This window comes from Gossypium raimondii, chromosome 1 (genome assembly GCF_025698545.1).
Source record: "Gossypium raimondii isolate GPD5lz chromosome 1, ASM2569854v1, whole genome shotgun sequence".
NCBI classification, from domain to species: Eukaryota; Viridiplantae; Streptophyta; class Magnoliopsida; order Malvales; family Malvaceae; genus Gossypium; species Gossypium raimondii.
In genome coordinates this window covers 43,891,606-43,906,090 of record NC_068565.1, presented here as the reverse complement: position 1 = coordinate 43,906,090, position 14,485 = coordinate 43,891,606, and the positions used below count along the sequence as shown (strand labels likewise).

The following is a 14,485-nucleotide window of genomic DNA, read 5'->3' as shown; positions in this document are numbered from 1 at the left end:
CTATATAAAAAATGTTATCAATTAGTTTCCAGAATATATAAAAACAATTCCTTAATTAAACTATAAAATAAGAATTTCACAAAACCGTAAATAAAAAAGCTACATTTTCTTTCCAATATTTATCTATGCTTTAGTTTTTTTTTTTTTTGGGGTCAAATATATACTTTAGTTTAGTGAGAGATAAATAATATGTTGTTTAGGTGTTTGGGAAATAAAACATTTTTTTTTCTTAAATCTGCGTTTTCGATATAAACTCAACGTAAACGAAAAGCAAAAGGATCATCACATTCACGCCTTTCCTTTCCTTGTCTTACCTTTTTGGTTTTTGCCTTATATCTTTAATTTCCCCTTTCATTGCGTTTGTATTTTCTTTTTTCTTCTTTCAATGGTGATGGACGATAACGAGAGCTGCGTGAGCAAAGCGAACGATTTTTCGCCGTTGCAGAGCCGGCAACAGCGGCAAAAGCTCCAGGTCTACAATGAGGTACTCCGGCGGCTACGTGATTCCGACATAGAAGAGGCTAATCGGCCTGGCTTTGATGACGAACTTTGGGCTCACTTCAATCGTCTACCTAGTCGGTATATCCTTTATTACGTTTTTTTCCTTCTCCAAAATTTACTGCATGCATAAAATACAAAAACAAATACTACTAAAATTTCTACATTCTCCCCCCCCCCCTTATACCTGTATCTGTTATAACAATTTTTTTAATCGAGATGCTCAATCTTAGATAAGAGTTTCTTTTTATCAATTTTTTCTGTTTGAATTTTGTTTTTCGCATTTAATTTTTGGAGTTACGGAACTGTTTGCCTTAATATTTTATCTAAGTCAGTAAGGCTTAATATGAAATTTCTTGCTTAAGATTTTTTTTTTTTGTCATTTTTATTCTTTATGGTTCGTTTTGATCCTTGGCTTGTTGCCTATAAGATCCAAAACAAGTAGAGTGAAGCAGATCTGTTTGATCCACTTTTCATTTTTGTTTTGAATTAATCAATAGTTGTTTTAATTAAGCGCGAGTTTACTCATTGCAGCTATGCGTTAGATGTGAATGTGGAAAGGGCAGAAGATGTTCTTATGCACCAGAGATTACTGCATTTGGCTCATGATCCTGCCAACAGACCGGCAATGGAAGTTCGTCTCGTGCAGGTAACTTTCTCTTTCTTGTTAGGTTTCAATTTCATAACAAGGCACCGTGATTTGCTCTACTTTTTCAGTAAAAGCGAAAATTTGTTATATCTTTTTTTTTTGGTCAATTTAGAATGATTGGTATATGGTTAATGTCATGAATCATGTGATGCGGTTCACCTTGCCTCGTCAGACTTTGGTAATTGAAAGTCGTCAGGTCCCACTTCTAAGTACCTAGCTTTTTTAGATTATTAAAATAATATTATTGTATCCTACAATAATAAGCATACAAATGTACGTATATCTTTGAGAAAATTTGGAAGTTCAAATAATATTTCTCTCTTTGGGGTTCCAGTAGCATGGTATATATGTTGCAGTATAAAAGTTGTCCTTTGCATAGTGTAATCAAGCTACTGTATTCAGTTGGTTAGGTTACCTTTCCTATGATGTTTATAAAGTGCATGCTTAATTTTTCATTAATAAGTAAGTTTATGGTTTTTTACTTTAAATTTGACCCGTAGCTATAGCTATAGCTATAGTGCCTTGGCCTGTTCTGGTCACCCTAGTCAGGATGATCTCTGTCTCAAAACTTAGTTGGCTGAATCTGACTTGTTCGTTCTCTCTGTGCCACATTTTCACAACATGGAGCTCAAATATTGTGTTGTATCTTCTTTTCATGGTAGTAGTGGTCATAGTAGAAAGAAAGATTCTTGTAAAACTTAAAATGTTCTTCAACATAATAATTTTCAGTAGCATATTGACACTGCTAAGACTCATTTCGACATCTATCCCTATTGTACATTTTCCCTTCTAGAACGTTCTAAAATTTAGTGCATAGCATTGACTTGTTGCTGTCAATAACACATTATATTAGTTGAGGATTGCAGTTGCTACTGCTATCATCCTATTGTAAATGTTTCCTTATTTGGGCCATTAACTATCAATGAGGTTATGAGGCTAACTAATTGTAAAGCGATTCTATTTGACAGTAGCAGTTCAATTTAAATGATTCTGCACACATATTATCATTCCTTTTTGTGACTTTGTAAACTTGAATCATGTGTAGTTTCTTATGCAGTTTGGCATTACTTGCAAATGCATGCGTGCATCTTGAGGTTAAGCATAAAAGGATTGAATGTGTCTTTTAAATGTCATAACCTATGGGTCCTGGCTCCTTATTTGTTTTTAAATGTTCTGGTACTTGGTTGTAAACTTTTGTTTATAATCAAACACACCATGATGCTTCCTGCTTTTGTAGGTCCAATCTATTTCTGATGGGAGTTTAGTTGATCCTGCTCTTTCAAATCCCTCGTGTGGGGATTCTGCTCAAAGTGATCCAAAGCACGTTATAAGACGGAGGTTTGATTTTGAAGAACTTTTGCCATCTATAATGTGTATGCATTAATTTCATGAAAAGGGCAGAATTTGTTTACAGGACTTAGATATACCTTTTAATTTTTTCCTTTAAAATATTGTTGTTCATTTTTCCTCTTGACTGTTGTTATCGATGGTGACAATTTTAGCTTACTTTTTTATTGTCAGCATACATCCGCCTCCTGCCTTTGGCTCATCCCCTAATCTTGAAGCACTTGCACTTGAAGCAGATAAATCTGAAGATCAAGATGGAGATAGCTCTGTACATGCCAATTCACATTTTTCCAGGTATTTATTAGTCTTAAAATTCTTTGTTAAGAACCGACTATTCCTAAGTTTGTGTTATACTATGTTTTTAAAAAAAAATTATTATGTTTTTTTTTTTAATATTTAGTAGTTCATGGGTACACTCCTGCAAAAGTTCAACTTTCTTGCCCCAGATTCATGCTTCCTAACCTGCTATCTTTTGTTGACTTAAGTTTTAGGCGTGCTTTTGCACCTTTTCTGGATGATGATATCTATAGTCATATTAAGGTTTTGTTCATCTTTGTTACTGTTAATTGATTGATACTTCTTTCATTTTTAAATACTTTCTGTCCATTTGGATAGTGAAATTTACATTGTTTTCTAACTGTTGCACTTGCCGGTGCAGGCCCATGCACGAAATTACGTTTTCAACAGAAGACAAACCGAAACTTCTTAGTCAGGTATATATAGTTTTGTTTGTCAAACTAGAAGTGTACATTTTTGTTACAATCTTTGTTATCTTGAAGTTGTTTGCTTTAAGAACGCTGATGGTCACACTCAAATTATTTTCTAATAAAATTATAGATAAAGAATGCATCCTAGGTTCCATTTAAGCTCTTGGTTCAATCAACTGACATTTTATATTATTCTCATGGTAGTCATTTTTCTTGTAAAAATGACTGTTATTGTTTTACGTTCAATTTACTTCAATGTGAGTTCTTGACCTTATATGTGAGGCACATATCCTTTAAATATTTATGATTCAATATTGTTTCTCATTCCATTGGGTCACACTCGTGCAATACTTGCAGTTGACTGCATTGCTTGCTGAGATTGGGCTAAACATCCAGGAAGCACATGCATTTTCCACTGTTGATGGTTACTCCTTAGATGTTTTTGTAGTTGATGGTTGGCCTTATGAGGTAATTTTCATTATAATATCTTAATTATGGACATCATTTTTATGTTCAACAAAAAAAGAAAATAACAGCTCTCATGATTGGTATTGCATTATTTTATGTTTATCTGTCAATATATCTACTCTTATTATTTCTCAAAAATATTATATAAGCTGCTGTTTCCTCAATTTTTGAATTCTTTCATCTGTTAATTTAGAGGGTAGTCATTATTTTTTTCTTGAAACTCATATTGAACTTCCATTTAGTGAACGGCATTAGTTCTTATTGCTGTACTTCAATGCTTTAACTGTTGATCTAAATAAAACTATTTGTAGAACTTGCTTAACAGACTTGTGATATGAAATTGCCAGGAAACAGAGCAGCTTAAAGTTGTTTTGGAAAAGGAAGTCTTAAAAGTTGAGGTAATTACTTAGGATGTTTTTGAATGTTATCTAATATTTTCTTGAAAATATCTCTCCTTTCATTTTTTCTTTGTCGAGGTGTTTTCATTCCCACAACACTAGTGATTAATATGAAATGTTGTGGTGCTAGTCCTATCAGGAAAGTTTATATTCGCTTGCATGAATGTGCTTATCATTTTTATGCTACCCTATTATGTTAACATAATAAATTGTCTGAGCTATTTGGCTTTGATTGCTTTCTCTAGCTTTTAAAGTGGGGCACTGCAGGATAATACTTGCAAAAGTTACTCAGCTGTAAATAGGCCTAGGCCTTTCTATTACTTGAAATGTTTCTAATTTTATGATAAAATGATAAAATGGTAAAATTTTTATTTTCATGGATCATAACAACCTTCTGTTTCCCTTCAGTGGAGATTTATGCCTGTTGAATGGTCAACTAATTCTATGTAGGTTAATAATGGCATCCTTGGTGGTTGAAAATAATACTACAGTCTTAATATTTTGAAACTAAGCCCCTATTGAGCTCTGTCCCCTGTGCCCTCTTCCTTTGCTGACGTTAGTGGGCTTCAAATCCTGATTGGGAAATATTTGTCTTCTAATCTGAATAAGCATTTTGGATGTGTTCCATGCTTTCCGCTGACAAGTGATTGGTACAGTGTTAATGCTGAAATGCTTAATGTGTATAGAGAAATGAACATTTTTAATTTGAAAGTTATAATTTATCTGCTAAAAGGTTGGCGTATATTATGAGCAACTCAAACAGACTTTCTTTCAATGGGTTTTCTGCAGAAGCAATCTTGGCTGAAGCAACATTCCTTTTCTCCTAAGAGGGACGATGAGAAAATGGGGACCAATGCTTATCAGAATTATGTGGCAATTCCTAATGATGGGACCGATGTTTGGGAAATTGATCCTAGAAACTTGAAGTTTGAAAACAAAGTTGCATCTGGGTCATATGGGGATCTGTAAGTGAAATAATTACTTTCTGATGAGGTTTCTTTTTGAAGCTTCAATATAATCACCTTTTTTTCTATCTGTTTCAGGTATAAAGGTACTTACTGTAGTCAGGAAGTGGCCATTAAGGTCCTCAAGCCAGAGCGTTTAAATACTGATTTGCAGAAAGAGTTTGCCCAGGAAGTTTTTATCATGAGGTTTGTGCTGAAATGTCTTGATGAATTCTAAATTGTGCTCCCTACCCTCACACCTCCTCAACAAAAAAGAAAAGTAAAGTCTGAAGTGGTAGTTTTCCCCAAGTTATCCTCAATTTGTTGAATATTATAATCTGAAGTCAAGAGGTATCTTTGTTTGTTGTTTGAATGCCATATTGACTCAGATCGGCGATCAACTGATAATGTTAGGCTTCTCCAGTTGCTGCGTGTTTCTTATTTATTTTTAATACTTAATGTATTCTTATAGAAAGAAAACCAGTGAAACTCATACTAATTTACAGTAGCAAGTAGCCACTTTGGGTTTTAATGTCTTTGATCGGTTTTCTCACTTTTAATTCTTCCATCATGAAATCCACATAATTTATATTTCATCAAATAGAGTGCTACTTTGTTCCAGGAATAATCTATTCTGTTAATCAACAATTTTACTTCAAATTTGCAGGAAAGTTCGGCATAAGAATGTTGTACAATTTCTTGGTGCATGTACCCAGCCTCCAAACTTGTGTATTATTACAGGTGTCCTACTGATTTTCTATTGTCTTTTATTAACTTGATGAAAGTGAGATTTATGAACATCTCTCTCTCTCTCTCTTATTCTTTCGTAATTGAAAGAAAATGCTAATGCCAGTTTTCTTTCTGTCTTTTCCTTTCTTTTCTCTTTACAGAATTTATGTCTGGCGGAAGTGTATACGACTACCTTCACAAACAGAAGGGTGTTTTCAGGCTTCCATCGTTGCTTAAAGTTGCAATAGATGTTTCTAAAGGAATGAACTACTTGCACCAAAATAATATAATCCATAGGGATTTGAAGGCTGCTAATCTTCTAATGGATGAAAATGAAGTAAGATTCTTATAGTTGCTAAAGTTTATACATTGAGTTGACTTAAGCTTGTCTCTAATTATTCCTTTCCTGAAATCTTGCTTGAGAACAATCTCTCCTATAAACATGCCCTTTCTATAATTTATTGTGGTCAAATTAAATGCTAGCTTGATAAAAATTCTAATACAGGTTTGCCTTACAGGTGGTTAAGGTTGCTGATTTTGGGGTTGCTAGAGTGAAATCTCAATCTGGAGTTATGACAGCTGAAACTGGAACATACAGATGGATGGCTCCTGAGGTGAGCTCCTATCACAAAAGCTGTTAGAAACTGTACCATGAATATCCCTAAACTTTCCTTCGGGTGTCTCGTGAAATATAAAAAAGGAAAGGAAGATATAGCATTATAAGCATTAAGCAGTGTATAACTTTCTAGAAATGTGGTTTGGTTTAAGGAAGCTAGCTGATTCACTCAGTTAATTTCCATTAAAATTAAAATTAGAGAACTTAAGTACTTGATGAACCATGATGTAAGTTGTATTCTTTATTTGCTTTTTTTAACCCAAGTTTAAATCTAAGCAAAGAGTTTAGCCTCTTTTTTTATTCCAGTAAGTTAAAGTGTATTGACTGTTTTATTTGCCTCTTTATTGTCTTCACTTGTGTTTCTTTATCATGATTAGAAAGGAAAAAGGGTTTTAATCTTGATCAGTTAACTTTCTTTACTCATTGTTGCTTTATATTCCTCTTTAAAAATAAATTGGTAATTGCATTAATCCGTTAGAGTTGAGATTATCATTCATCCTCTAATTAATTGTTCATCTCCTCATTTTCTTACCACAGTTCTTTTGCTTTGAAGGTTATTGAACACAAGCCATATGATCACAAGGCTGATGTTTTTAGTTTTGGAATCGTATTATGGGAGTTGTTAACGGGAAAGGTATTTCTCCGTCACTATCTTTTGTTTAATATGTTCAGGTTACATATACATGAAGATGTCTGATGGTTTGTTTTTTTTTTGCATTTGCAGCTTCCATACGAGTACTTAACCCCATTACAAGCTGCTGTTGGAGTGGTTCAAAAGGTATGCCTACTGTCTCTATCATCGACAAGGAAAGTCATTGGAGGATTATTTTGACATTGCTTAGACAAATAGTAATCACTCTATTTATTCATATTGATTCTAGAATCTACGTCCTACAATTCCAAAGCACACTAATCCCAAGCTGGCTGAACTGCTTGAGAGATGCTGGCAACAAGATCCTGCAGTAAGACCTGATTTTTCTGAAATTATAGAGATTTTACAGCAAATTGCCAAGGAGGTTTGTTTTCATTCTCTCCATTCGACTTATTTTATTTTCACAAATTATTCACCTGCGTCCAATGGCTCGACGACATACACATGGTTGTTGGCTCAGTTTTTGCCATTTTGTGTTTATATTGTTTTAAAAGCCTTTAATATGAACATCTATATCAGATTTTTACAGTGGATAAATTTGCAAAACAGGTAGGAGATGACGGTGAAGATCGACGTAAGGATAAATCTTCAGGAGGATTTTTGTCTGCCCTTAGAAGAGGCCACCATTAAAGTAGAAGGCCAAGATCTGTTTATACAGTGAAATATGTCGGCCGGGCCATTCCCACCATTTTCATCAACACTGTACAGTAATTCTTTTTTTTTTTTTTCCTTGTTTCCCCCATGATTTATGGTCGTCTAAAACAATGTCCATTCTTCTGCCTGCCGCCATTCCTATTCGAAGATAAAAAGAAAGAATTGCATTTTGTAGATTTGAATTCGTTGAATCCTGTTTTAAAGTAATTGCATGATATAATTAGGATAAATTTTGGGTTCAATGTGATTCTCTTTATTGAAAATTTGACCTTGTTCTGGAGCTGCTAAATCGGCATTAGATCATTGTAAAACGTAGACTCGATTTGCAATTTGCTCCACTCCAAGGGCGTTTTTCCTTTCTTTCTTTTTTCCCCATGCAATTGCATTTATTTATTTTGTTAAATATATGTTTTGGGGAATATTTTGTATATGTATTTAAGCCTTGTTGTTGGGTTGAAGTTATTGTTATTGTAATAATTTAAAGAACATGAATTTGGTATATTTAAGAGCATAAAGTATTGCATGAAAAAAAGTAATAAACATAACTAATGGTGGGATTTTCTTTAAATATGGAAAATATAAGAACACTATTCCATGCTATATTACATTAAGAGTGTTTTATAAAATTGAATAATTAAGTGTTGAATTTAAATTATAAAATGTGTTTTATATATTAATATTGTTTAATAAATACAAAATATAATAATTAAAAATCTATATTAAGGGATATATATATCTTTATAAACTTATCATTTCTTACAATTTTTTATAGAAAGTATCTTTCATTAATTTTCTTTAATTATAGATTACCCAAATGTGGTTAAAATTAATTCACTAAAATATTAATTTTATTTGATTTAATATTTCAAAGGCCTAAATTAAATTCTATTATGTCATTAATATATTAAAATAAAAATTTGATAAATAACCATTTATTTATATTTTGTTGTTCGGAAAGCAGCTCGATACTCCACGATTTTTATGTACCGTTGAAATTTTCACAAAAATTCAATGTATTTAAAAACTAAAAAAATGAAATATTGTATTTTATATTTAAAAATTATTTTTATTGGTTACATTTTAATATTTTCTTTCAATATTTGTGTACTATGAATTGATATGACAACAGGGCAAATTAGGTTAGTGTTTTTTTTCTCACCCTAACCCCTACTCAACTTTTATTTTTGTATATTTGAACTTCTAAGTTTTGAATTTTATATAATACTTTCGTCCCACCTCAATTTTAAAATTGTGACGACTTGATTTTCAGTAATGTTGAAAAATGCGATTTCGGAACCTCGTTTCTGTAAATTGAGTTTGTAAACATTAATTAGAGATATTTACCGAGTTTGTATATTGATGAATCGAAATTTGGTTAGACAATTTGGTTGAAAATGTGGTTAATTAAAGTCTAGAAACTAAATTGTAAAAGTTTAATCGCTATAGATTTTTAATTAGGATAAACGTTGGAGGCTTAAATAACAATTATCCAAATGACTAAAATGGCTAATAAACCAAATTAGAAAAATTGTTAGTGGATAATGATGGAAGATGTCTATTAAATTAAGATAATTAGTTATTAAAGTTTAATTAATTAAGATTAAGATAATTAAACTACTTTAATTACAATTAAACCATAGTATATGAACCAAATTAAGTGGAGAGAAGCTTTCATCTTCTCCACATTAACTGTCCACCATAGCCTAGAAGAACAGAAGAAAGCTTCAACCTTATTTTAACATTCGACCCTTAATTTCAAGTAAGTCCCTAGCCACTTTTCTTTGATTTTAAGGGAAATTGAATCATTGAAGCTTGATTTAGCTAGCCTATGTACCAAATTGTAAAACTTTTAAAGTTTTTGAAAGTTTCCATTGTTGGGATATAGATGAATTTGGTGTGAAATTGATAGAAATTAAGCTTAATTATAAAAAAACACTAAATTGTAAAGTTTAATTGTTAGTTTCGTACATTAGGAACCAAATTGAATAAATGCAAAACTATTATGAAATTTTGGTAGGAATAGAAAGTAGGAGGTTCCTAATGAATATATGTGAAATCGAATTTTAATCCGAAGCTTTAGACAGAAAGTTATGCTTGTCCTGGGTTTAGGGACTAAATTGAATAAATTACAATATATATAGTAATGCCCTTACCCGACCTGATCGCCGAGTCCGGATATGGAGTGTTACAATTGTAACACCCCTAACCCATATCCGTCACTGGAATAGGGTTACGGAGCATTACCAAAGTTTACAGATTTAAAAACAGTTTACACATATCATTTACTATTCATAACTGAAATCAAATATATTCAATCATAATGTCCCTTGAATGGGCCTTTGAGACCCAATTTTTGCTTTAGAAACAAGTCGGGACTAATTGAGAACTCAGAGAATTTTTCGCAAAATCTCAAAATTTTTCTTAAGTGCAAGGGACACACACCCGTGTGGCTCACACGGCCAAGTGACACGCCCGTGTCCCAAGCTGTGTGGGCATTCGATGTGAGGCACACGGTCGTGTCCCAGCCCGTGTAACTCTCTAACTTGGGTCACACGGCTACCCATACGCCCATGTGCCAGGCTGTGTGGACAATTTAATTTTCAAAAATTAGGTGCAAGGGTCACACGGCCAAGTCATACACCCATGTGCTAGGCCGTGTGACACACACGACTAAGACACATGCCCATGTCTCTGCCCGTGTGAGCAATTCGAAGCATTCTGTTTCTCAAATTTTAAGATGCAGGGCACACACGGCCAAACCACATGCCCATGTAGACAAAATAAGGCCATTTTCAAGGCCACTTTTCTCACCCAATTTATCTTCCACCTATAACAACACTTACATACAATTCACCAACCAATTCAAAGCATTAAAGCCAAGTTAAACTAAGTCTTATGCATGATATATCATCATATTTATTCAAGTAACTAATTTACCAAATTGAACAAATATTCATTTAAGTGTATTTATATCTAATATGTATATCAATTCAAGCACACAAACACATACCAACATAATATAGTCTCATACACATATACATCAAAATATGCTTAACACTAGCCATTCCAATGGCTAGTTACGATCAAAGTATTTCATCATTATGTTTAACTTAGCTTATACATGCTATTATACCAAAAGTTAGCTTGCTTTATATATTGAGAAGTCCAAGGGATAGTGTGATGTGTCTCCGACCAAGTTCCAACCTTCACGAGCTTTCGAGCACTATAAAACAGAGGAAATGAAACAGAGTAAGCATATTATGCTTAGTAAGTTCGTATAATAGAAAATTTACTTACCACTCATTTACATTTAGGATAAGCACACAAAATTTATCTAAAGAAATTTGACAATTTGCCTAAACACATATAATCTCAAGAAACTTGTTAGTCAGATATTACATATAAACATCAAGAATCAAGGATGAGCTCATCATGTAATAACTTTCATAAACATATGCTTTTCATATCATATTTCCATATAACATGTGCATTTCTATAAAAAATCATCTTAAGTTCAGTTTAACCATGTCAGAACTTTACTCGTTGAATTTATTTGAAATATCGATGGATACACATGTAGTACACTCGAAGTGTACAAAACTGTAATCCATCAACTCATATCCAGGGGTACTCATTAGGGCACATAATAAAGAAGCACTCTCTCAAGCCATATAACAAGATGCTCATGTGAGCCATGTAACAGGAAGCTTATCCGTGCTATAACAGGAAACTTATAAGAGTTTAAAACAGGAAGCTCATTGAGCTTAACAGGTAACTCCGAAGAGTTATTATCAGGGAGCTGCTGATAGCCATATAATAGGAAGTTCAAATGAGCCATATCAGAAAGTTCACAAAGAGCCTATATCAGGATGCTCATAAAGAGCTATGGTATGTCCACATTATATGTAGGATCCATATCGATCATATAACATGACGCTCACAAAGAGCTGCGGTATGACCGTAACACATGCAAGGTCAATATTGATAGGGATGCTCGCAAGAACCATGTAACGGGAAGCTCAAGAGGGCTTATAACAGGATGCTCGTAAGAGCTATGGTGTGTCCATAACATATGCAGGACCACAACCAATACGGGAAATCCTGTATACATCGAATTTCATTTATTCAAACGAGACTTAACATTTATCAAGTATTATCAGATATGTGACTGATTTTCATACATAAGACATTTATACAATTCACACATATACAACATTCAATTCAAACATATTAATATACATAATTTAGTTACACAAACTTACTTCAATAATTATTCGTGTTCGTAGGCTACTAATCCAATACTTTTTGTTTTCCTCGATCCAATTCCAAACTAGGTCTATCCGGATCTATATGAGTAAATTTAACTTGTTTTAATATAATTCACAATCAATTTCATCCAATTCACATCCTAGGCAAAATTACCATTTTTCTCCTATACTTTTAATAAATGATGATTTCGTCCTTATGCTCGGAAAATGAAATTCATGTAATTTAATCTTTATTCCAAGCCTAACCAAAATTTTCATAAAACAATAGCAATCCATGTATTTCACAAAATAAGAAATTTTCATAAATTTTATAACTTTTCAATTTAGTCCCTAAATCATAATTTCATGAAAATTTCCTTTACAAAAGTTGTTTATCTATCAACACCCTTTCATTTTCTACCATAAATTTTAAAATTTCAGCATACTTATCCATGGAAAAAATTTATACTTTGATAACTTTACAATTTGATCCCAAAATAGATAAATTAGGTTATTACAATCTCGAAAATATAAAATTACTAAAAGCGGGACATGATTACTTACCCAATTAAGCTTGCTTGAAATTCTCTCTCTTATCTAGGGTTTCCATAGAAATTTTGGGGAAGATGATGATATGAAATTACTTTATTCACTTAATTAACTTATCATCCATTAATTTTTCAACTTTCCAATTTAGTCTTTTTCTTTTCTAATTTTCCATGGATGAATCATTATAAATATCTACTAACTTCTCTTAATGGTCTATTTTCCATATAAGGACATCAAATTTTGAATTCTATAGCTATTTAATTCTTTTAGCTTCTAGAATTTAACTTTCGCATTTTATGCAATTTGATCCTTTCTATAATTAAACATGAAATCGATAAAATTTTCTTATCAAAATTTTCATACGCCTTTCCTATCATAATGCAAACCATGCAATATTATTAAAATAAATTTTCTTTCTGACTCGGATTTGTGGTCCCGAAATCACTGTTTCGATTTCACTGAAAATGGACTGTTACAACAATTGAATTGGTTTGATCTAATACTTTAACTAAAACTTTGCCAAACGACTATTACTTTGAATGGTTTTTACAATAGGAACCTTACGCTAAATATAATTTGACTACCCTAGAATTCTAAATTCTAAGAAAAGCTACTTAATTACAAAATATCTAACCTCGATGTGAAGTCTCTAAAATTACCCTTTCCCATGTGCATGACACTATACTAACGATAATCCTCGATCTATCACGGTCTGGCTTGGTCCCTCCTCAAGATCCTTAATCTCCCATCGAGTCCTGCAACATAGGCCAAAATTCTGTAAGTTCAAAAGAACTTAGTAAATTTCTCCACTACATTGCTCAAAAATAGTTCCCATCATACAGGGGGTAGTAAAATGAAAAGAAACCAAACACGTTTAACTCCCTGATCATTTGGGACGATTTCTCTCAATCTAGGATGGTAGACTCTAATTCATTTCTCGAGCTCATTTATTGGTAAATAGATCGATAAGCGATCTTCTCCAGGTAGATCTTATAGCCATCTAATTGGATTTGGTAATTTTTTCAAATGTCTTGCAATAACTGTAGACTCTTCCTTTCTTCGCCTACATTCTCTTTTTCTCTATACACTTATAAGGTTGTCCTCCTAATCTTTCATCCTAAAAACCCCCCTTGGTTATGTATTCCTTGGCGTACATTCCAAATTTGACTAATCCCCAGCGGACTTCATTTTTTTCTTACTATAGTCCGGAAGGACTTGTTGATATCCCATCAGCCAGGTTATCTAATAAGGACCCACGCCACTCTGGTGGATTAAATCTCATTTCACCCCACACTTGGGTTGAAAATTTGTTCAGATTATTTCCTCGTAATCCACCCTATTTGCGATACATTTCTTGTAATACCCCGAAAGTTACTATAGTAAGAAAGTGAAATATTGTCCTTGATATAATAAAATAAGGAAATAAAGTGACAAAAAGAGAAATTTTGAGTTATGTCAACAAAATCTGTTTGGAAAGTATATTATGATATATTAATTCAATAAAGGACTAAATCACAAAAGTGAGAAAAGTTTTGTGGCCCAAGAGTAAATACTCAAAGTTTGAGGGGTTAAAGTGTAAATATGAAAAAGTTGAAGGACCAATAGTGAAAATATTTTAAAGGTGGAATGATCTAGAAACTAAGGAAAATGGATGAATTAGGACCAAATTGAATAAGTGGAAAAAAGTATGAGGGGTTAAATCACAATTTTACCAAAATGAGTGATGAGTCAATGGAGGAATTTTGAAGAATCATAAAGGGCAAAATGATCATTTAGCAAGGAAAATAATTTTGAAGAGTAATGATGATGTTGGTGATATTTTAGATTAATTAAATAAATATTAGTTTATTAATATTTTGATTTGAATTTTAATTATATTTTATTATTATTTTATTTAGTATATAAGGAAAGAAAGATGAAGAATTCTCTTCATCTTTCCATGCTACTAACGTGAGAAGAGAAGAGAAAAGAAAGAAAGAAATTTTCTTTTCTTTACAATTTGGTCCTTTCACCAAAAAATTACCATT

The 14,485-nt window shown here is 32.5% G+C and overlaps 1 protein-coding gene across 1 annotated transcript; it reads left to right on the top strand.

The window, feature by feature from the left end:
* The first annotated feature begins 204 nt into the window (after positions 1–204).
* LOC105785946 (serine/threonine-protein kinase STY46) lies at positions 205–8,161 on the top strand. Its single transcript, XM_012612158.2, has 16 exons — positions 205–579; positions 1,033–1,147; positions 2,385–2,485; positions 2,669–2,788; positions 3,153–3,207; positions 3,559–3,669; positions 4,017–4,067; positions 4,857–5,032; positions 5,111–5,218; positions 5,679–5,752; positions 5,902–6,077; positions 6,259–6,354; positions 6,910–6,990; positions 7,081–7,134; positions 7,238–7,372; positions 7,558–8,161. Exons 1-16 carry the CDS (start codon positions 386–388, stop codon positions 7,636–7,638), a joined length of 1,728 nt encoding a protein of 575 aa, XP_012467612.1. The 5' UTR covers positions 205–385; the 3' UTR covers positions 7,639–8,161.
* Positions 8,162–14,485: the final 6,324 nt, after the last annotated feature.